This window comes from Puntigrus tetrazona, chromosome 25 (genome assembly GCF_018831695.1).
Source record: "Puntigrus tetrazona isolate hp1 chromosome 25, ASM1883169v1, whole genome shotgun sequence".
Taxonomy (NCBI): domain Eukaryota; kingdom Metazoa; phylum Chordata; class Actinopteri; order Cypriniformes; family Cyprinidae; genus Puntigrus; species Puntigrus tetrazona.
The window spans coordinates 8,799,436-8,823,065 of NC_056723.1; the positions used below are offsets into that span (position 1 = coordinate 8,799,436).

The 23,630-nt window shown below is 37.1% G+C and overlaps 1 protein-coding gene and 1 long non-coding RNA gene across 2 annotated transcripts; one reads left to right on the plus strand and one right to left on the minus strand.

Moving 5' to 3' along the window:
• Positions 1–2,098: 2,098 nt before the first annotated feature.
• On the plus strand, positions 2,099–12,194 carry tes (testis derived transcript (3 LIM domains)). Its single transcript, XM_043228577.1, has 7 exons — positions 2,099–2,258; positions 4,344–4,429; positions 6,285–6,957; positions 7,860–8,249; positions 9,791–10,006; positions 10,308–10,466; positions 11,656–12,194. Exons 1-7 carry the CDS (start codon positions 2,232–2,234, stop codon positions 11,848–11,850), a joined length of 1,746 nt encoding a protein of 581 aa, XP_043084512.1. The 5' UTR covers positions 2,099–2,231; the 3' UTR covers positions 11,851–12,194.
• Positions 12,195–12,340: 146 nt separating this feature from the next.
• On the minus strand, positions 12,341–23,614 carry LOC122331118. Its single transcript, XR_006248132.1, has 3 exons — positions 23,470–23,614; positions 14,123–14,282; positions 12,341–12,833 (listed from the first exon to the last, which is right to left on the minus strand). It is a non-coding gene; the product is annotated as an uncharacterized LOC122331118 (long non-coding RNA).
• Positions 23,615–23,630: the final 16 nt, after the last annotated feature.

Here is a 23,630-nt window from a genome sequence, read left to right on the forward strand (position 1 = left end):
TTATATTACCTACAATTTGTAATGTAATGGATTATGTTATATATCTGTTATATATCTATATATCTGTGTGTGTGTGTGTGTGTGTGTATCTATCCACGCACACATATATAGATAGATAGATGTAATCCATTAGAGCTGATGCACAGAACAGTGACAGTGACATGACAATTTGTTATTGTAATTTGTACAGATTTTGTATTTATTAAATATTTACTTCTGCTGCAGTTGTCTCATCTGCAAAACCTTATAATAAGTCACAATATGACAAGAAAGTCACACCTAAATGGTGATTAAACATCACATAGCCTTCCCACACATGTAAACAAACTCATCCTTTCACACAACATTGCTATTTTAGCCACAGCTAGTCATGGTGCTGTTAGCCAAAACCCCATACGTCTGAATATACGGTTAGAATGATTCGTAGAAAACCATGGAAATGGACATTTGTATAGTTTATGCATCTATATCTCTTTGCAAAATAAGATCTTGCTGTGTGGAATAGAATACAAGGATACAAGTATAGTTTTGACCTTGTGTTGACAATAAATCAGCTCAGTCAGGCCTGCTGCTTTGGTTCTCACAAACTGCCACTGAGTCTGATGAGAACACTGCATCTGTTTTTCATCTTTATTTTTAGAATAGAATAGAATACAATACTAATAGAATAATAGATATATATACAACAATAGAATATACTTTATTGTGTTGTACTTTATTCCCATTTCTGGGAAATTCGTTGGATACCTATGAAATGGGATCCTAGTGCAATTTAGTCCATGGAAAATTTGTAAGAAAATATACTGCTTGTCATATTAATTTACCCTAGTGGTGCATCGAAATATACATTTATAATCTATAGAAGAAACAGTGCGAAATAAAGAAGAGACTGTGTTTTAGTGATTGATTAAGGGAGGGATTAAATACAAAATAAGACAGCAAACACACCCAGCTTCTGATCATATTCAGACAACAGCGTCATTACAGCTGGTGACAGTATAGTTAGTCCTGACAGTGAAGCAGTGGTCATGTTCTTAGTGCTTCATGTCCACGTCAACTCAACAAAATGACTGAAGCGGGCATATCAAGCAGGCTCAGCAAAGACAAGTCTCCACAAATCTTTAATAAATATCTAAAAGAGAGGCAGAGGAGTAGAATTTAGTATTTTAGAATGTAACGCTTTACATCACCACACCCTTTTCAAAACCCAGACAAACGCGGAATAAGCCACAGCTTCCTGTATGAGGCCAGTGCATCAGTTTCTGTCTGTTTCCTGCCCTCTGCCTCATGCTCTTACAATGGCTTGATCTGACCTGTTAGGATGTGTATTTTGATCAAAAAAAGGTTGTTATACAAATTAATATGTATATACACAATTTATTATATATTTTTTTATTTAATGCGAGTTCTTTTTATTACAAATTATATTAACAACTTCATAATTTAAGTAAAAAAAAGAATATTCATATTAGATTAATAAAATATACTGAAAAGATAATAGATTAGTAAAATAAATATTCATTAATAAAAAGTAAGAATTCATTTAAATACCTAATATTATCTTATGGAATACTTTTCACACAGTTATAAACAAAGAAATGTTGTGGTGTAAAATTAAATATAAAAAAATGTAATGTTTCCAAACAATATTCCATAACAAATAAATCTAATACAATTTTTTTTTTAATTCATGCTACATTATGCACATGATAAAAAAAGTATGCAATAATATATATGTAATGTTTCCTTTATATATATATATAGAGAGAGAGAGAGAGAGAGAGAGAGAGAGAGAGAGAGAGAGAGAGATTAGATATATTTCCCAATTGCAAGTAAATATAATTGAAAAATTATTTAATAATTTATTTATACAACAAATGTCATTAATCAGCATTTTAATTGACGGATTGTAGCCAACTAGAACTGTACTATTATTATACTGCTTGTCATGTCGCATAGCCTCCAGCGCTACTAATCTGTCCTGAGCGTTTCACTTTGTAACTGAGACATCTCATACAGAGCTCTGATTGGTAGTTCACATCTGCGTCTCTGTTCCTATTGGCTGAGCAGTGCACATTCACAATGAACGGAAGTCTTTCGGCGTGAGTAAGTGTGAGGCAGAGGGACAGAGGTGGGAGTTTGTCCCGTTCAACAAAAGTGACCCGTCAGGGAAAGTTGCCGGTGGGAATAGAGTCAGCGCTGGTTGTCACATCTAAACAGGCTCGGCAAGAATGGAGATCGAGAAAGAAGTTAAAAAGGTATGCTTATTGAACGGGTGATGGTCCAAAACGTTAGAAACATTCGGCAACGCCCTTAAAGGTAAAGCCACTGCCATTGTTATCCATAGCGAAGCATTTGGCATTACAACTCTCACTCGAGGCCGTGTGATAAACAAAACTTGTCTACATTTAGTGAGAAATAGGAAGTGGTCATTAATAGGAAGTACAACATAAAAGGAAGAGCCTGTTTTTTTTCTTTATTTGCTAGAAACATTCATTGAATTTCATGTTTTAGTGAACAGAACCTATAGATGTTCCTTTTCCAAACCGTAAACAGGCTGGAAGTATGTTTAAATCCATAGATTCCTTCACTTTTCTTATGCAGCAAGTGGGTTTCTCTCATCACTTATTGCAGCAATTCAACCACAAGCCAAATAGTAATGGTTGAAGTTTAGTGGTGAAAGGCATACAGTGCATGTCTGGTAAAGAAAGAAGTGGGTTTACGCAAGATGTAAACTTCCTCCACAGCTTCCAGTATTATTTCAACCCAAAACCCATTTCTGCCCCTCGTGTTGCTCTCAAATCTGTACAACGTTATTCTTATTTAGCAACATTTTGACGAAAGTTCTTCAAATGAATGATGACTGAAAGAAAGGGTGTATGCGTTCGATGCGATGTGAATAATGGACTGAATGAATTTCAAGTCGTTTTTGATTAAAATCTTGGCAATCAGATTTATTTGAATCCGATTCGCAAACCAGTCTGAATGATTCATTCACAAATCTGATGCAGTTTAACTGGCAGACTCCATAATTTATTCATAACATTTATTTGATTCATTTAGAATTAGTAACATGTTATTTCAACCTATTTCTTACAAACCTATTAAATGGCAGAAGAGGTAAATATAATGCATTGTAGATTACATTAGTGCTACTTTACTACAATTTTTATTTTAACAGATGCAGTAAAAAAAAAAAAAAAAAAAAAAAAAAACATTTTCTAAATACTTGCGATTGCCACAAATTTTTTTGTGTCAAATAGATATTTTCTCAGGAGCTAGTGTAGGTATAAAAAATGCCTGAAAGTCCTCAGGTCTTGATTTTTAAGCAGAAAAATGTTCTTCTTTAACCAAGGAGATGTGCTAAGCCCTCCAGGCGTTCTCCATCTTGATAAATACTTGACCTTATAAGGAGGTCTTCCACCCGAGAAGCTTTAGAGCTGAGATCTGCTGAGACAGGAATAAGCTTTCTAAAATAAATATTATAATGTCTAGTGAGGTAGACTGATTTCACATGTTTCTCAACTATATATTGCGCTTGAAATTAAAAGTAACTGTAGTTAGAGAGGCATTCTACTCCTTCCTTTAATTATGGAAATGACGTCCCTCTTTAAACTAGAGAGCATTTTGTGAAGCCTGTGTTTTTTGGCCTAAATAGTAAGTTCTATGGAGCTTCAAGAAGCACTTGATCATGTAACAGGAAATAAACAACTTTGTTATGACATCAGCCTTTTAATGAATCTTGTCTGCTTGTTTTACAAAAAGCAGACTCCAGAAGAATTAGCAAAGGAGTACATGTAGGTTAGAGAGCATTTTTCATGAACATGCTATACATGTTGGTGTCTTTTTACTGTATGTTAGACACGATAGAGTATAAATAATTAATTAAATAAGAAATGCAACATTTTGTCGTAACAGTTGACATTTTAACCCAGTTTGGCGTAGTTTATCTATTTAGGTTGTTTATTTAGACTTAGTATTTTATTAAATATGTATCGCTAAATGTTTTATGCTCAACAAGGCAGCACAAGAAATACAGTGAAACAGTAACACTGTAAAATGTTATTACAAATAAGAAAGTTCTATATTGATGGCAAAGCTACAGTTTCAGTCCAGTCTTCTGTGTCTCTTCAGAAAACATGCTAATATGCTGATTCTATATGTGTATAGATAGATTTATTTTTTTTATGTACTAGGAAAGGACCGCCTGAGGTCACCATGTAATTCAAATAAAAGAAATGCCAGTGTTTTTTTTGAATTTCTGATGATTTAACCAATTTCTTTTGATTTTTGTTTGTGATTTTGGAAACAGTATTTGCTCACGTCTTCTGTTGTTTTGCCAGATAACCCTGGGCCATGAGATCGGAGCTGGAGCTGCCTGTCTGAAATGCAAGGACAAATGTGAAGGCTTCGAGCTTCACTTCTGGCGGTTTGTGCTTGTTTCCTTCCTTACATATTTGTGCAATGTTATCATTATCGCGCATGTGGTTTTCATTGCTAAAGATGTATCTAATCATGTTGGGTCATCGCTGAGGTGACTTTATTCATCGTCATTTTTAACAAACTCAACAAAATGCAGTACCTTATCTATTTGGCAAAAAAAAAACCGCTGTCACACTGAGAGAGCTCTGGCCATTAGCTGCACTCTGTTGGTTTTCCTGAAGCGAGAACCGCAGGTGCCAGGATGCCTGTGCCAGAGCTCCATCACTGCAGCGGTGGTGCGTGCCATTCCCAATCACTCTCATGGGGTTTTCGGGGATTCTTTGAATGAAAAGACGTCAATGTGGATGCAGGTCATTGCAGATGCAGAGCCTGAGACTTTGTTTCCATGCAGCAGGGAAGGGAGACTAGCCATCCAGAGCTGAACAGAATTAGTCAGGTCTTGGTTGGGTTTCTATGGAAGCTTATTTCCACCACAAAATGAAAAATACGAATATGTTTTTCACACAATTCTGAGAATTGTAAGGTATGATTGTGCCAGCTAAACTTGTAATTGTGAGAAAAAAAGACAGGTTTGTAAGATACAAACTAGAAAACATATAGAAATATAGATATAGAAAAAGATATAAAAGTCAAAATGATCAAATAAAGTCACAATTAACTGTATTTGTCTTTTATCGGTGCCAGAAATAGAATTGCAAAAAAAAAATTCCATGTTGTGAGATTTTAAACTAAATTCTACTAAAATTTTAATTAAAAATTCAGAATAAAAGGTCAAAGGTGTTATGTTAATGCAGAATCATGAGAAAATAAACTGAATTCAGAGTCATTCTTTTGTAAATGGCTTTGGATAAAAACATCTGCGCTTTGATGCGTTGGATCACTGACACGCTGAAACATTTCTTTTGGGTGAAGATAAAGCCTCTTTGGATTTGTGGCTACGATTTATGTTTAGCATTTCCCAAGCACTATCTGTCTTACTCCTTGGCTCTCATTGATATGTTAAACAGCCCAAAGTGTATTTAAAGGGGCCACATTCTACTTTTATTGCATTTTATTTTCTCCACTTATAATGTTAGTCAAAGTTTCGCAAACCAAAAAGTCAGAATTTAGTTTTCGTGAACATTTTCTACCCTCCTACTAATTGACACAGCAACAACGTAACCAGAAAACGTACATTTTTCCATTTAAATTGTCAACAGACTCTACCTTTTATTTATTTTCGAGTCTTTCATGCAATGTCCGATGTAAACCGTGAAGTCAACCAGCAGAACAACAACATACTTTACCTGCTGTACAGGAACAATAAAACGCAATATGGTTTGCTTTTAATTATATATGTTTTAGGAATGTTAAAAAAATCATGCCGAAAGTGATTTATTATGTAGCCCATGCCATTCTTTTTCCAAGTAATTACAGAATATCTGTGCATGCCTAAACTTGACATGTGAGCAGCCATCCAAACTAATGTTATCAGACTCTTAGCTAAACAAAACAGTAAAAAATATGCTCCTTTCATTCTCAGTCAATCACTTCAGCTTTTAAAATACAATAAATACATTAGCACAATTCTTTTTTTTCCTCAGTATGCTGCTGTTCAGTTCTGTTCTTCATACATTACATTTGAAAAGTTTGGGATTTGTGTCTTTATGCTGTTCGATTAGAAATACGGTGATATTTTGACACTATTACATATGTTGGAAACAAGTCCTTGCTGAATAAAGCTATCGATTTCTTTAAGAGAAATCTAAATGACAGCGCAGTTTTGAATGGTAGTGTATGGTTTAAAGTGTTTCCGAAGCTGTTCACCCAAAAATAAAAATTCTGTCTTTTCTTTTTGACAGAAAGATTTGTCGAAATTGCAAGTGTGGCGTTGAGGACCATGACGTGCTGCTCGAGACTGAGGAGAATAAGAAGGTGGGGAAGCTTTTTGAGGACACCAAGTACACGGGCCTTATAGCCAAGCTGAAGAGAGATGGCATCCCGTCTTATAAAGGCAACCAAGTCACCATCTGCATCCCTGCCGCCGCCGTCAGCACTGCTACTCCTGTTCCTGCTGCCAGCTTTATCCCCGGGTCCAGCCAGATCTCTGTTCCCAACACCCAGCCTGCTTATTCCCCACCTGCTGCTGGAGTTTACTCTCCTGCTTCCTCTGCAACAGACTCCTCTTCTGCCCCGGGAACAGGCCCCACTTCTGCCCCGGGAACAGGCCCCTCTTCTGCCCCGGGAACAGGCCCCTCTTCTGCCCCGGGAACAGGCCCCTCTTCTGCCCCGGGAACAGGCCCCTCTTCTGCCCCGGGAACAGGCCCCTCTTCTGCCCCGGGAACAGGCCCCTCTTCTGCCCCGGGAACAGGCCGCCCTGCTGCATCAGGACCAGGCCATAGTGCTGCCACCACAACTAAAGGCCCTGTTGCTGCCACTACTGTTGTTCCATCTCCTACCCCAGTGCCTGCCAAAACGAATGTGGTTAAGTCCGTTACCTATGAATGGGCTCCACCTGGGATCAATCAAAGCTTGGTACATTACGTTATATTATATATTTTGATATATTTAAATATTTTATTTGGTTTTTTTAATTTATGCTTCAGAGCGAAGCTTTTATTTGTACTTGGTACATTTGATACTTGGGTCCACTAGAGGCCACTGTTCTCCACTTCATTTTTTGAGACTTCTCTCTTTTAAACAAATAATAGTTAAATATTAGGAAACAAAACCATTGACCATAGCTATTCAACATTACAGTATGTGCAGTATAATGAGAGTTATCCATATTAACATTCATTAAACTTACAAAATAGTTCCACTTTATATTAAGTTGCCTTAAATGCTATGTACTTGCATTTAAATGAATCGTTTGGTACAGTGTACTTACAAAAAACATGTATGTACACAATATTGCATATAGGTATTTTTACAAAAAAAATCCATGTAATTAATTTCTGTAATTGCATTTATAATAACAATGTTGACCCATTCCTTACACATTAACCCCCCCTTAAACCTGTCTCTAATCTTACCTTTGTCCCACCTTAATAGCAGAACTTATTTTTTGATGCAAGTAGTTAAGGCCACCTAATATAAAGTGTGATCTAAAAAATAACAACTTCTAATTTACAGTAAGTAACCTCAAGTGCATCTTTACATAAACCCTTTAATGAATGTATATTTACATTAATACTATAATGTCATTTTTACCTTCAGCAAGTAGGAAAATAAATATTGATTAATCAACATGTAATTGATTATAGATGAAAGCAGCAATAGATTTCCATTTTATTATTTGTTCTTTGATTAACAGAATTTTTTTTATTACTGTATATAGTTTTAAATATTCTGTTTCACTCATAATTCACCACGGTACAAATATATTCCACAACTAATTTCACATCAACCATAAAATATAATTTCTGTCCTCTCAGGCTCTGCGATACATGGAGCTTCTGCCTCCGGAGCAGCGGCCCATCGCTGGTACGGCGGGAGCAGATTACCGCAAGAAACAGATGGCCAAACAGCTTCCCGACCACGACCAAGACCCCGAGCGCTGCCACGAACTCTCGCCCGGCGAGGTTAAGCAAATGCAGCAGTACGTCCGCAAGTACAAGGACGAGGCGTTGGGCATGGGTGACATCACCCTGCCCGAAGAGATGGGACAACACGCAGGTATGGCTGGGGAAAAGGGTCCTCAAGGCCTCGGGGCAGGAGGGAAACCTGGGACTTCAGGAGACAAGGGTGACGCTATTGCTACAATGGGGAAAGTTGGCGCCCAGGGGGCTGCTGGGATGTCACCCGCTGGACCTGCTGGTAACTATGTAAGTATGCAATTCCTACATATATGTTTTGCTTAATGCAACTCCGCTCGTAAAAGTTGATTGTCATGGATACATTTTTTATTACATACAAACAGCTTTTGTAACCTTTCTGTTCTCATTATCCCTTTACATCTAAATGACTCTCAATCTAATTTATCGGCGTTTAAATGTCACCGTGTATTAATGAAAAATCCCCTTTGGAGCTGTTGAGCAGCAGTATTTATTTCCACCACATGTGCGCTACGGGAGTCGAAACGTTCTCCAGCGCTTATCTCTGGATTCACTCGATTAACATAGGAGCGCTTCACATTCTGCCAAGCCTGCGTTAGTCAGGCAGTTGGAATGAACGTTATGTTCTTCCAGAGATCTTCATAAATTACCACACTTAGTCCCTGTGGTTATGTTCAGGCTCTGGTGGATTTTTTCAAAATCTATTGTAAGCATCTGAAATCTCATGACGGGAACACATGTATGCCATCAGCCTGATGTTTTTGCCTGTTTTATATAGATAGTTTACCCCAAAATGAACATTGTGTCATTGTTTACTCGCCCTCATGCTATGCCAAACCTGTCCAGTCTTTTCTCTGGAACACAAAAGGAGAATTGAAATGATGTTTACCAGCTCTTTTCCTTAGAACAACATGTCATGGCAATCACATTTGTCAAGCTCCGAAAATCACAATAAATTTATTGTGATGCTTAAAATTAATTACAGCTTTCGAATAAACAAGCCAAATGTTTTGTTGTCAGTCCTTGAAAATCTTTCCCTCTGCTGCAGCTTTCCAATAATGTTCTAAAAATAGGTTATTGCATATATGCCATAAGTCATAAATGCAAGAAGGAGTCTTAATTGTGTGAAATAATCTCATTGTGACATATGGCATCATAAACATAAGAAATCAATTAGTGTATAGTGAAGTAAAACTTTCTAAAGAAAAAACTGATGAACTACAGATACCTACAGAACTACAGAAATTTACTTGAGTAAAGTAGCAATACTTCACTATTGTATTCCTCTGTATTTAAATACAAGAAATTAAGTTGTAATTGTAAGATATAAAGTCATACTCTAAGAAATAACATAATAAATGTGAGAAATAAAGTTGCTATGAGAAATAGTCATGTTGTAAGATATGAAATAGAGCAAGAAATAGTTGAATCTTGGAAAGAAATTTGAGTTTTTTATTTCTTATTCATGTTTTATTCAAGTCGTAAGGTCTTTGCACATGATGTCCAAAATTTTCAGATGCATTTTCCATTTTTTTTTTTTTCATATTTATCATAATTTCCTATTAAAATGCGTGCCACAGATGCAAAAATGCAGAAAATCGAACCTGATCTGAACCTTTTTGATGACGAATGAAAGTTTGGGAGGCAGTGTGTAAACGTGATTGACACAACCCGAGGTCGCATTTATTTTTTTAACCTGCAAACTTTGGGACTCGGTGTGCAATGACCTTAACTCCACTCTGGTCCAACCTGCCCCACTCTTCACTGATGTCTCTGCCGAGCTGAACTCCTCACCGGATCTCTTCCCACAGTCATGTCACCGCTGCCAGCTGCCCATGAAGAAGGGTGAGCCGGCCGTGTACGCAGAGCGGGCAGGCTACGATAAACTCTGGCACCCCGCGTGCTTCGTGTGCTGTACCTGCTCCGAGTTACTGGTGGACATGATCTATTTCTGGAAGAAGGGTCAGCTGTACTGTGGCCGTCATTACGGAGACAGCGAAAAGCCTCGATGTGCAGGGTGCGATGAGGTGAGTGGAGGCAAAGCAGGTCACATGGTCAGTGTCACCAATTTGCTTACATTTGATTAGTGCAGCATTTCTGCTTGTTTGAAAACCTTAAAGCTTTGATTATTTCCAGGTTTAAATGAATTTCACTGTCATCCCTGATATTTAGGCCTAACCGTATGTTTTGTGTTAGGATCTCAAACGAGTAAAATAATGAATGCAATTCTGTCGACTGTTGTTTAATTGTTTTTAACATACCATATGGTTTAAAGCACGGTACTAAGGAGTGAGTGTGTGTGTGTGTGTGTGTGTGTGTGGTCTCCAGCTCATCTTCAGTAATGAGTACACCCAGGCTGAGGGCCACAATTGGCACCTGAAGCACTTCTGCTGTTTTGACTGTGACTGTGTGCTGGCTGGAGAGACCTACGTCATGGAGAATGAGAAGCCTGTTTGCAAACCCTGCTACATGAAGAACCACGCTGTGGTAAAGACGAGACATTCCTTAATTTTTCTCCATCTCCGTCTCTCTGGTCTATACAAAGATGACAGTGACTTTGGGATGCATTAAGGTGTATTGTGAAAAATAAAAGTATAAAGATGAGATCTATAATGACAGGAAAACAAGAAGATGTCAAAAATACAAGTATTTTTTTGCATTCAGATATAGTCATGAATAAGAGGGGAAAAGTTATAATTGTGAGATGCAAAGTCATTAAGAGAAATAATGTTGTAAATAAATATAAATGTATCCTTAAATACAGGTAAAATATTTGAATTATGAAAAAAACATGTTTTTTATAATTAAATAGGACTTCAAAATTACTTTATATACTTCAGATATTATATATATATGTGTGTGTGCGTGTGTTTTAGGATTACTGTATCAGCACCTGCAACAAGAGGCCATGTGACGCAACACATTTCAGAACTATTTTATGCTGCTCAAGCACTTCAAACAAGAGAAATGTTTAGCAGCTAGTTTTACATCCCCTCACGTTGTTCAAGTATCATTGATGTCACACCTAAATGGAAGTAAATTCCTGCTAAGCCTGGGCTATTAAACCTAACAGGCTCGGCATGTGTTCATCAGCCATATTGGTTCAGAAGCAGGTTAAGGAGATTTAGGAAGTGCCAGTGATATGATAATCACAGGACAGCGAGGGTGGAAGCGCTCTTAATGGAGTCGTGTGATACTGGACACCACCGACCTCTCTGAACTATGACACAAAGCCCTTATGACTCATCGGCTTAGGAAGGCAAGTTCAGATATTCAGATTAAGTTTTTTAAAATGACATTTCTTTCAGTGTGTAACACAGCTCTAAGTAAAAGTTGAAAAGGAATAGTTAATCCAAAAATGAAAATTCAGTCCTCATTTCTTCACCCTCAAGTAGTTCCAAATCTGTATGAATTTCTTTGTTCTGCCGAACACAAAGGAAGATATTTTGAAGAAAGTTTGTAACCAGGCTGTTTTTGGTCACCATTGACTTCCATAGTATTATTTTTCCTACAATGGAAGTCAATGGTGACCAAAACAACCCGGTTTCAATGTGCACCTTTCATTACCCATAATAGAGGCACTTTAAAAAATATATTACTGGGTTAATTGTCCAATCAAAGATGTTTGTGAGTGAGTCAAGCACAGATTTTTATCTGTATCTCTCTGTGTTCACAGTGTTGTGTGGCCTGTCAGAACCCCATCGAGCCCGAGGCTCAGCGTGTGTCGTACGGAGAGCACCACTGGCACGCCGAACCCCAGTGCTTCCAGTGCTCCTGCTGCTCCAAGTGCCTTATGGGCCAGCGCTTCATGGCCATGCAGGGCATGCTGCTGTGCTCCATGGAGTGCAAGAAGAAGATCATGGCCTCCTGAGGGAACATCTAGGATTGGTTTTTGGGCCAGTTTCTCCCTAATGCAGTACACATAAATATATCCTGCCATCATTTTATTAAGAAATTAATGTATTTGTATGACTAATCGTAATGCTATTCCAGATTCTCATTTTTGGGAAATAATAAGCAATAACTGAATAAGTGTTATCAATGTGATTTCTTATTATTAACAGATTAGTGTTAATAAACAGAAGCAATGATGTGCTTTTGTTCTTCAGCTACTGAAAAATAGATTTTACTCTCATTTCATTCTTGTCTAAAAGTGCACTTTATTTTAGCTTTCACTTTGTAATCCAATAAAGGTTTTGCAGTAATATGAATAGATTTTTTTTCCCCATGTGAATTGGTTCAATTATGTATCCAAATATATTATGACGTACAAGTTCGGGATCTCAGGGGACAGGTGTTACGCTCGCGTTAATGTCTTGACCGTTTCACACCATTGAAAATTCCAATCCAGGCCGGCACTTTTAGGGAAAAGTTAGCCCTCCGTGTGTTGTCTTACACTGAGCTGTGGAAACTAGGCACAATTCAAGGAAGCCCGGTTCCATTGTCTCTAATGGCGGCGAACTTAAGGCTATAGCGTCATTTCCTCCCATCGTAACGGTCCGCGGTCGCACGAGGGGCTCGACTGTTTCACCTCCCCTCACCTCACGCCACACTAGGGTGGAGTTTTCCAGAAGGGAATTCTTTCCTTCAATGTCAGCCCCTCGCACAGGAATTTATTTACATGGTGCTTTCCCCACCAAACACGAAGCACACTTACTTGCACGCTTGCCTCCCTAGCTCTTGTTTTCCCCGTGAGCACTAACGGCGTGAGAGAGATGATTGTTGATTTGTAGCTCCCTGAGGTGATGAAACCCAGATGCAAAGCGTCGCTTCTGTTTAGTGAAACTATAGCGCAGGCCCCACACGTGAAGAGTCGAGACAGGACAGGGAGATCGTCCAAATCCCCGGAGGATCCTACGGGTGACAGCAGAAATGTGACGAATAGGAATTCTGCTGGAATTCTGCTTGCTACTCCACAAAACTGTTAAGATTGCTTTTTACGGACGCTTTAGATATGACAGTATGGAAAAAAACATGCTGGCTAAATATGAGGTGGTGTCTTTTCAGCTTTCGTTCTAATGCGTTTGTTTTGCCAGAGCCCCCTCCTCAACGTGGTCATGTTTATCTGGCCTTTAGCTGAGAAAATGTTCCTAGATAAGCGTGTATAAACTCAGCTGGTTCACTGTGTAGTGTAATATAAACCGTATTGTAAAATAATCTGGCGTTACCACATTAAAACGGCAATAAATCAGGTAATAGATAGAGACATTAATAGATGCACTAGATACATATACCCTAGTGAAAAATAAATATCTTTATTTCATGCTAAGTATATTAAAAATACGCTTGCTTTTTTATGTACTTAACAAGAGAATTCCCTGCAGTTGGGTTTTTGATATAATAAACTCTTGTACTTACTGTCTGATCAGTTTGAATAACTAATTGTGTACTTAATGATCTTAAATTGTCAGAAATAGTGCTGAAATCCTACTAAAGATATACTGAAGTGTACTTTATTGAGCTAATGATACAATATCACAATACTCATCAATAGTGACCAAAAAAAAAAAATTAGGCTTGCTTTGAAGAAATGTGCATTGTGCACAAGTAGTACTTGGAGTAAAATGTGAATAATATTAAAATGTCAATAATATTACTTCTTTTTTTATTAGGGTATCTATCTGTCTATCAATCTATACAAATATACATATGTTTTAATTTTAAATACAGAGTTATATATATATATATATATATATATATATATATATATATATATATATATATATATATATATATATATATATATATATGTTATTTACAAAAACAGAAATATTGTTGATATGAACACCTGTTTCTTCTGGGTTCTCCAGCAGGAGACGCTCTTCCACATTCTATATATGTTGCTCTATATACAGCACCAGCCTTCATTGATTTGTTGATAGAAATACGAAGCTGCCACTTGTGAATGGCAAGCCGCTCGCCATCATTTTCCTGAGTAGGATACGACACCTTTTTGTCAACCAGGTTTTAGGTTTGGCCCAGGGCTCATCTGAGGTTTGAACAGCATTCTTATCAATCTGTCATTTCCCTATTGGGAAGTGCGTGGTTAAGGTTTTGACTGTGATTCTATGGCAACAATATTGTCAAGGAAACGTTTTCCAACCCCTGCTTGGCGAGTTCTGTGACTTTTCGTTGTAACTTACTTTGTTTGCAAATGATCCAACGGCATGAGACTCGTCCAGATGCTCCAGGTAAATGTGATAGGAATGTGAATACAGGCTACAGCTGAGGGAGGCCGAGTCAGACTGCAAGATAAATGTCAGCTGTCTGACTGATTGATAAGCTTCTCCAACAACATTCCTCCTAAAAAAGAGAAAACAAGAAAGAATTTGCTTATGTGCTGGCTGCCATTACAGGAGCCAATTTCTAGTCACCTCAGTTTACTATAAAACCTTGTAACTCTAAACATGTAAATCCTGAATAGTGAGAACTGCTCAACGGTTTTCCAAATAGGTTCTTTTTTTTCCAGAAGATATTTACACAAATTTCAGGATTCGAGTATTCGGAAGATAGAGACACGTAACGTTTCGATAAGTTGCACTGTATCTTTCAAATCACTTTCTGATGTTCATTCATATTCACGTACACGTTTGAATCTAGGTGTCTAAAGCACACTATAAGAGCACCAAAACAGCATTTGTTGGTAAGACTTTGTAATAAAAAAAATTACAGAACTTGAAAGCTTGAGAGACTTTTTGCTTATCAAAAGTAGCAAAACACAAAGCTTAATGTGATTTATTGAATGGCAGGCATGCTGAAATAATGTTTAGTAAGTTTTGATCAACTGAAAACCGTATCTGCAATTTTTTGGGAATCATTGGTTTATAGAAATCAATTCAAATCAATATTTTGAACCCAGCCCTGCAGTTTTAGCATATGGAGCGCTGATGTGAAGCAGATGAGATCAGTTTCATCCAGGATTTCAGGTGTACTTTGTCATCCAGGCATGCTCATACCAACTTTGAGCAAGCAAATAAAGCAAATCCCTGGCACAGCCCAAACGGTCTTTAAATCATATCTGCGGTTGGCTTCGGGTTCTTTCGGCACTCTTTTGTGCTTTTGTCTATCTCGTACACTCCTCTGTTTCCTGCCTTTTTTTTATTGTGTGTCAGCTCAAATATGATATTAAATGAGTTCTCCCCACCCACCTATGGTTTATTAGACCATTGTTTGATGTTCTTACTCACTCTATCTATTTGTCTCCAGTTCTGTTTATCACTTTTTCTCTCTAGGGCAGTAATATTGAGAAGCCCCACCCAGACACCATGAAGAGTCATGTGGTATTCAGATTCCACTAAGACCATTTAAGACATTAGTGCAACTTATTATTCACTGGGAGTGTTTAGCTTTGGCATGATGGCTATTTATTTTGGATAGCACAAAAATGTTTTAAGCACAGTGGATTACTTTCTTTTGTATATTTCCAATCTGTAAGGTGTTTTTGGACATTTGAGTTAACTTTTTGAACTGTAGAACTACATGTCATATGCGTTGATAATGTGGCACATCCAATTTTAACACCACGTCTTGTAAAGTTGTTTTGTAAACAGTTAAAAGATCGGCTCACCCAAAAATCATTTACTTTTCTCAAACCTGCAGGCATTTCTGTGGAACACAAAGATCTTTTGTAGAATGTTCCAGCGCAAAACCATTTTTGGTGTCATTGACGTCCATGTTTTTGTCCATCCTCCATCCTATGAAAGTCAATGGCACCCAAAATCCACAACACTTTTGTCACAATTTGCTCATTTTTAACAACTTTTTTTATTGTTACTAATTGAAACAATGTTGAGTAAATGTCTTAATTTATGTCATTATGTTTGCTATTTCTATGTTCTTTAAAACCTAGCGTAAGTATCTAAATACTTTTTTGGGCCATTGTGTTTGGGTAGTCTCTCCCGAATTGATTGCGTTTCATCCACGGGAGACCTTTAAAGGTGTTTCGTTCAAACAAATCTTTAAACTATTTAAGTCAAGATAGGCCGATCACAGATCAAAGTTGAAGTATTTGCAAAGTAGGCTTCGCTGCTTAAGTCAAGAATGCACAGAATCCACAGAACAATGAAAGATGATAATGATTATTCCAGTACATTCTTGCTGCATTGTGTTACTGCTGGTCCTGATGTTTATTTAACAGTGTTTGACACAGATTTCACAGGCCCCATTAACCATGGGCTCTCCAGGTTTAGTTTGCATAGCCTAGCAACTGCCTCAGTTTCCTGCCTTTGTACACTGTCTCATTTCCCCTACTTCACCTTGGAAAACGTACAAGCAGAGGCAAACACAATCCATCAGTGCTCAACCCCTCAGGCCTACTGTAGTTTCACCGAGAAAAGTGAATATGGCATAAGGATTTTACATGAAAGCCAAAAAACATCTGCTATACTCATTCAGTAGGTCCTCTATTGTTTGATTCTGCTCACACAATTCAATAGTTGAGTTCTACCAATATTTTTTTATGATAAAACATACTTACAGTGAGGAGTTCTAGGTTGTTTTGCATGTTTGAATCATCCACTCTGAGGTTTTGTAAGTGAGTTTCTTGCTCTCTCACTGTGTTGTACAATCTCCGAAGAGCAAGTGGCACTGCATAACCAAATACATACCAAGTTGTGCAGTGCATTCTGGGTAATGCTATTTTTTTTTGTCTTTTACAGCTCCAATCCACATAGATGAGGCACATCCTATTGTCTTTCAACACACAACGCACATAAGGCTGTAAGTCTCTCTTATAATTGGATGTTTTATTTAAACAATAAACAATAATATAGATATATATATTTATACAGTATTTAGTTGACTGGTTTGGATAAGAGCTCTTTGCTGCCTGTATGGCCATGTGTTTTTAGTATTTCATCTTGATATGCTCTACTTTACAATAATTACGGTGCACGTTGACTGAAGCACTTTACATAAATATGTATGAAACTCCTCACTTAATATGCTTTTACTGTAGAGAGATAAGAAGTTAAAAGCTGTGCTCTGGATTTAGTAAGCTGTTCGAGAAAAAATCGAAGGGCTAATAAACGTCTCCAGCAGGAATGTGTGACTACCTTTTATGGACATGGATATCAAAAGCTTCTTTTTTCTATCGTCTTTTTGCGCCGAAAGGGTTTACTTTACTTTAATGTGGTTTAAATACGGGGGATTTCTAAAGGTGGGAAGGTTAAACAGAGATAAATATACTTTATCGGTACAAAAAGCAGGGGATTCCTCTTCCTGAATGGTGCTGATGTCACTGGGTATCACCTCTCTGTGAAGGAGAAGTACTGAGGTGAGAATGTGAGGGGTCAGAATCTGGCTCTTGTAATGTTTCAGATCTTTTTTTTTTTTTACATCTCCAACAGTTTTTTCCACCCATCCATCTTTAGGATCAAAAAAAAAAAAATAGATATTTGCCATTGAAAGACAGTGAGACAGTATGTCTCTCAAGTCTCGAAATGCATGGTACATTCCACTGATGGTGACACAGAAATGTCAGAATTGGCCCAATTCTTGGCCTTTAACTTTTAACCTTTGACCCTTGTTACACCCAAATCTGTCATCACATTTATTTTCGGAGCTACTTTCCAGCAATGTTCAACATTTGCTTAAAAAAAAGTATTCACCTCATATTAGTTCAGCGTAAGTTAATTCAGATTTTAATATGTTTACTGATGTACAAACAGAGCTAATTAAAGGCTTGTTCAACCTTCCCCCACTTTCACAGACAAGGCTTAAGCCTAGTCCTAGACTAAAATGTAAATCTGAGCAGTTTCAACTGAAAGAAACTCTGGCTGATCTTAAAACATGTCAGTGCCTTTGTTTTGTCTTAAGATGCACACCGGTCGTTTTTCTAAGGCGTGTTTATAAAAAATGACTTAAATGTCCCAATTGAACTAAAGCCTAATCCTTGCTTGGGCTTAGTCCTGTCTATGATACCAGGCCAAAGAGTTTTAAAAATAGTCCACAGCACAGCTTTTATGATAAAGGTTAGCCTTGCTGTCGCTGGTGTGCTGTGATGCGGCTTTTGAGACTGATTATGCGAGGAGGGTGGGATCTCATGCATCCAAAGCTAGTCTGCTGTTGCTAGTCACTCCGAAATCACCTACCCTACTTTTAAAAGTGCACAAAACATGCACAGACATACAGATTTGCGAGAGGAACGTGAGCAAGTGTTTACGCATTTCTCACAGGTTGAGTATTTGATTATTTTAATTTTTGGGTGACCAATTGTATTTACACAACCTTTATATAACGTTCGTTTTTCCAAACCTGATAACCGTTTCCTCAAAAGACATTTGAATCAGTCTGACCTTCTTACTTGACTGCTAACAAGCCTGTGAGAGTATAAACCTTTAGCATTATTTCATGGCCGTGCTTGGCTTGTTTTGGCATTACACAACACAGTCATTTCCCTTCCCCTGAGACTGATTCACTAGAGAGCTGGTCCATGCTTGCTGAAAGAATGCACCTCATGGAATGCCGGTCTTTGTATCACTGTAACTTCCAAGCCAAGTATCGTGAACAATACGAACTGTCACAGACTTGTTTGGATGTTACTTAGTTGCACCTCCCTTGCCTTGAAACACTAAGCCTGAGGATCTGAGCTGTAGTGAATTAGAGGGATAAGATAACGTAAAAGCTGCAATAAGCACTCTTTTCTATAAACTCAGAGCCATTCACGTAATATACATCAAATCCTATTTCTTCTGCTCGTATGATCGCTTTGGTTTGCCAGGTGATGCTAAAGTCTGTACATGCACACATCTTTGTATTTTCCTCATCCAGATCTCTGAAACCGAATACCGTTTATTCCATGGAATGAATTGGTAACAGCATGTCCTGGTGTTTATACAAACATGCTGTACTGATAAGTCTGTGGCTCTGGAATTCTTAGAGTCTGAGGTAATGGAGTAAATGCAGAAATGTATGGGGCAATCATTTCAGCTGGAGTGTTGCATCCTCGCTGGGACTCGCAGCGTAAGGTGATCAGGCAGGTTATGCTAATGGATTATGTACATTTACATGAATGGCTGTGAAACAAAATCATATGCAGTGTTTCTGCAATATTTGCTATCCTGTTTTGCATCTTCACAGAAACCTCCTGTGTTTATATATGATAATGTGAAGAACTGAAAGAGGTGAGGGAAACTCACAAAGTACATGTTTGAGTCATATTTTACCCCAAAACTACAATTCTCTTCTGCTCTCTGCCTTTCTATTTATTTATTTAGTCCTGTATTTTGTGTTTTAAAAATAATATTTTTATTTGTTAATACTAGTTTTTAAGTTTTAATTTTAATTTTAATTTGTTAATACTATGCATGATTTTAAGGTAAAGACAGATAAGGTTATTATGTTTTTTTTGTTTTGTTTCTGTTAAAACCACCATGATCTTAAAAACCATTTAGAGTAAAAACTAGTGCTGTCAAACAATTAATCACGAATAATCGCATCCAAAGTAATATATTTTTTTCTTTTTTTACATAATGTGTGTATTGTGTATATTTATTATGTATAAACACATGCAAGGAAAATATGTTATCTTAATATATTAAATATACTTTATATAATATAAAACATAAGAACATGAAAATACATAATGTGTTTAATTATACATAATTATAATAATAATAATAATAATAAATATATAATGCAAGCAAAAACCTTTATTTTCTGACATGATCATCTGACATTACTAGTAAAACTAACCAATACAATTCAGAACAATTGAAAACTTTATTATATTTTACTGTATATTAGTTGTAAACAGATTAAACATGATTAAAAGTAATATTGCTGGTTTAATTTCAACCATGCCTTCAATGTTTACAACTAATGCTCACTATTTTGTGATATTTTTATATCTTATGATTTGATGCAAGTATATAAGTATTTATAGATACTGTACATTGTATTGCACTGTATAACACTGTTGTGCTAGAGTTAATCTGAGAATGAGAAAACCTGCTTTGCTGCTTCTGTCGACAGCCTATAACTTCTATCTTGAGTTTCTTGAAAGATTTTTGTCGTGCTAACATAGTCAACTGCCTTCATCACAACACAACAGCTTGCAGCCATGTTGTTGTGCGGATCAAAGCACAACAGCATTTACATTCATACACATGTAAGAAGGACTCTGTTTCTGCCTTGTATTCTAATGAGAACGGAGTGTTTTGCCACAGACTCATCTGTTGGTTTCAGATCATAAATCTGATAGCACTGAAATAAAGAGGATACTGTTTATACAAAACACCTCCTCAAGCAACAGCACCAGTTTATTCCCGTTGCCATGCTAACGCTTTGGTAAACGGCAACAGTGTGGAAAGATTAACAGTTGTGTGAAGTGGGTTCACCGGGCACTGGGTGAAATGCTTAGAGATCCACCACCAGCTTGTTTCTTGCTGTGCCTAAATGGTGTACTAGTGCGAGAAAACTACCGTCATTTGTGGTTATTTATGAGATATTGCATTTGTATTTTTGCTGAAATGCAACGGTTACCATAATTTGCATTACTTTTTCCATTTTTTAATGATAGTTAATGGTTTGGGACAGTTTAGTCCAGCTAGGTTTGCCAAAATGTCCCATGAGCAAGTATTGCAGATTTCAGATCTCATACTTCTAACTTTTGTGGTCCATATCACAAAGGAATAAACCATTTTGAACCCCCATGATCTCTTAAAATACACTTTGTATTAAACGTTCTTTTAAATATCCATCTTCTTTATTTGTTACACAGAGGTAAGGTCTACCTTTTTTATCCATTTGGGAAAAAAACAGTGTCTTTAAATGACTTCTTGGTCATGTTTTCGGCATCTGAGGAGAATCCTGCATCATGTGGAAGGAGTTTCCCAACTTCACCTCTCTCCCAGACAACATGGGTGGGTTCATTTGCTCTCTAATGACAATATATTGAGCAAGCCGTGCTTTACCCAATTTCATTAGCTAATCTTGATCTTTTTCTCTCTTCTTCCCTGCCTCTTTCTCTCTGTTTTTCTCTCTTTAGTTGCTGCAGTCTAAACTGAAGACACACATGGGCCTTTCACACCACTTCTGGAAAATTCCTCTCCCCTCCGTCTTTGGTTTAGGGAGGATACACTCATTTAGCTCCCACTTATATCTGTGTGCCTGCCCTTACGTAGGTTATACGCCCTATGGGCATCTGTGGACTGGGCAGGGCTTTTCCAATGAGATCCTTCAATACAGAGTTAATGGTACATTACACTGCAATGAAAGAAGTCTTTTATGTGCCACTAAGCTACATTTATTTGATCAAACTGCAATAAAACAGTAATTTAGTGAAAGATAAGAAAGATATTTTGTATACTATCGACATTTTGTAACGTGTAACGTCTTTAGAATAAAATTCGATCATTTAAATGGGTCTTGGCTGAATAAAAGTATCAAAAAGCTTAAAAAAAAAAAGTGTAAAATACTAGGAATCGATAAAAAAATTTCTTACAAAAATGCAATGATTCACAGGAGACCTTCACTCACCCCCCCAGAGTCACATATTTTATTGATGGATGGGTGGAAAAAAAAAAAAACACTCTCCTACTCTCATTCTAAAGCTTGGAAGAGCAAGAATTAGATTAGAGTCGTCTGAAAGAAGAAAGTCGTATACACCTGGGATGATTTGAGGGTGAGTAAAACATTGGCTGATTTTAATTTTTTCACATTAACTGTCCCCATGATGAATGCCAGTAGGGTTCAAAACAATGTTGGTCCTAAACGACACTCATTGTATGAAATAAGCGTTTTTCAAATGATCTTTTATGTTCCACGTAAAAAAAAGCAAGTCATACAGGTTTGGAATGACCCAAGCATGAATAAATGATGCCAGAGTTTTCATTTGTGCACGAACTATTCCTTTAAACTTCAGGTATTTCTCCCAAATAACCCAAGATCCTCTATCTTCTTGGCCTCCAGAGTTCAGTCAAAGCTAGTTATCTTTCAAACAGACATATCAATGGCCAAGACCCCGTTTTCTGCCAAACATTTGGGGTCTTTCCATGCAATAAATTTAGCAACTCACAATGAACTCCAAGGAGACGGGGAGGAATGACATATTTGTGAATTCCCAAGTGTCCCTCAGCACTGTTTCCAGTGTATAATGGTTGAGGTTAGCTACTTCAGACACACCTCTGTCTTCTGTTCACAACTCATCTGTGAGGGAAGAATTTATGTGTGTTGTATAAGAGAAACAGAATGAGTGAGAAAATGTGGGAGGCTGAAAAGATAGCGACACGCCCTGATAAAACCTTTTTTAATATCTTCCAGATGATATCGCTATGCTGATGCTTGGTTTGAAAACAACCTCTGATTCATGTCAATGTATCCAGCTGGTGCGTGCCCTGTTGTTTTCATGTCATGTGTCTGCATTTCCAAAATTCCACCAGACCTGGCCCTCTTAAATAAACAGTCAGCTGACAAAAGAAATATGTCGGTCATAAAAAAAATGTAAAAAAATTGCATAAGAAAAAAATAATTGTAAGTAATTCAAACCTGTTTTGTTAAAAAAAGAAAAAATAAGTAAAAGCTGTAGTAAAAGCTGTATTATGATAATCTGCGTGTCTGTAAAATCTGTAGCTTTAGGAAATGGGAGTATGCCAGGTATCTTTTCTAGAACAATGTGCCATGCTTGGGCACCGGCTTCATGTGTAATGCGCTTAAAGTAGGCCGCTCCTATTGCCCTCAGGTGCAGTGTTCTCGTATTCACGTTTAATGCAAATTGTCTTTCTATGCAGAGCACCAGTATCTTTTTTACATTTGTTTACAATGTAAAAAACCTTGACTGTGAGTTTAAAAAGTGAGTGCGTTTACATGCCGATTAAGTGTAAGCTCAGTATATTCTAAGAACTGGGTAAGAAAAAAAAAAGATTTCAGTCAGTCTATCCTGTTTTCAGTTAATGAACAGAACATTGTAGCATGCTTCCCATCCAAAAAATCACAATAAGCTTTGTTACTTGTAATATGAAACAAAGGGACAGATTTACAGATTTAATTTGTGTCAGTACCCCGTTATTTGTCATCAATACCCCGAGGTGCAATTTTACTTATAGTCAACAGAAAGCGTTAAAGGGGCCATCAAAATAAAGTGAAACCAAATAAAAATAAATTCAAGAATGCCGTTTTGAGCCTATTTATCATAATTATGTCATAATAGGCCTAAGGCTTCATTCTCTAATGGCACAAATTTGTAACCCTGAAAAGACATTTTGAGAATTATCACACATGAAAAATGGTTTGGATTTGAAATTCTGAATACTTAGCTCGTAGTCAACATATGGCTTGAATCTTTGGGAATGAAACAGTGCTGCTTTTGAAGTTTGAGCATCTTTGCAAAAAACTAATCCCACCATGGTTATAAACAAAATACAAAACGCATGCATGTGTTGACAACTGGATATTGTAACCACATTGAGCATTCACACAGTCATGATGTCATGTAAAGACTTTGGCACCATTGTAAATTAATAGTTTACCAAAAAAATTAAAAATTACTTACCCTCAATATGTTCCAAACCTATGAGTTTCTTTCTATTGTTGAACATAGAAGATACTCTGAGAAATGTCTCAGTGTTTTTTTGTCCGCACAACTGAAGTAAAGTACTTCCATGCAGTGCAAGTAAATGGATCCTAATGTTATTTGGTTTACAAAGTTTCACA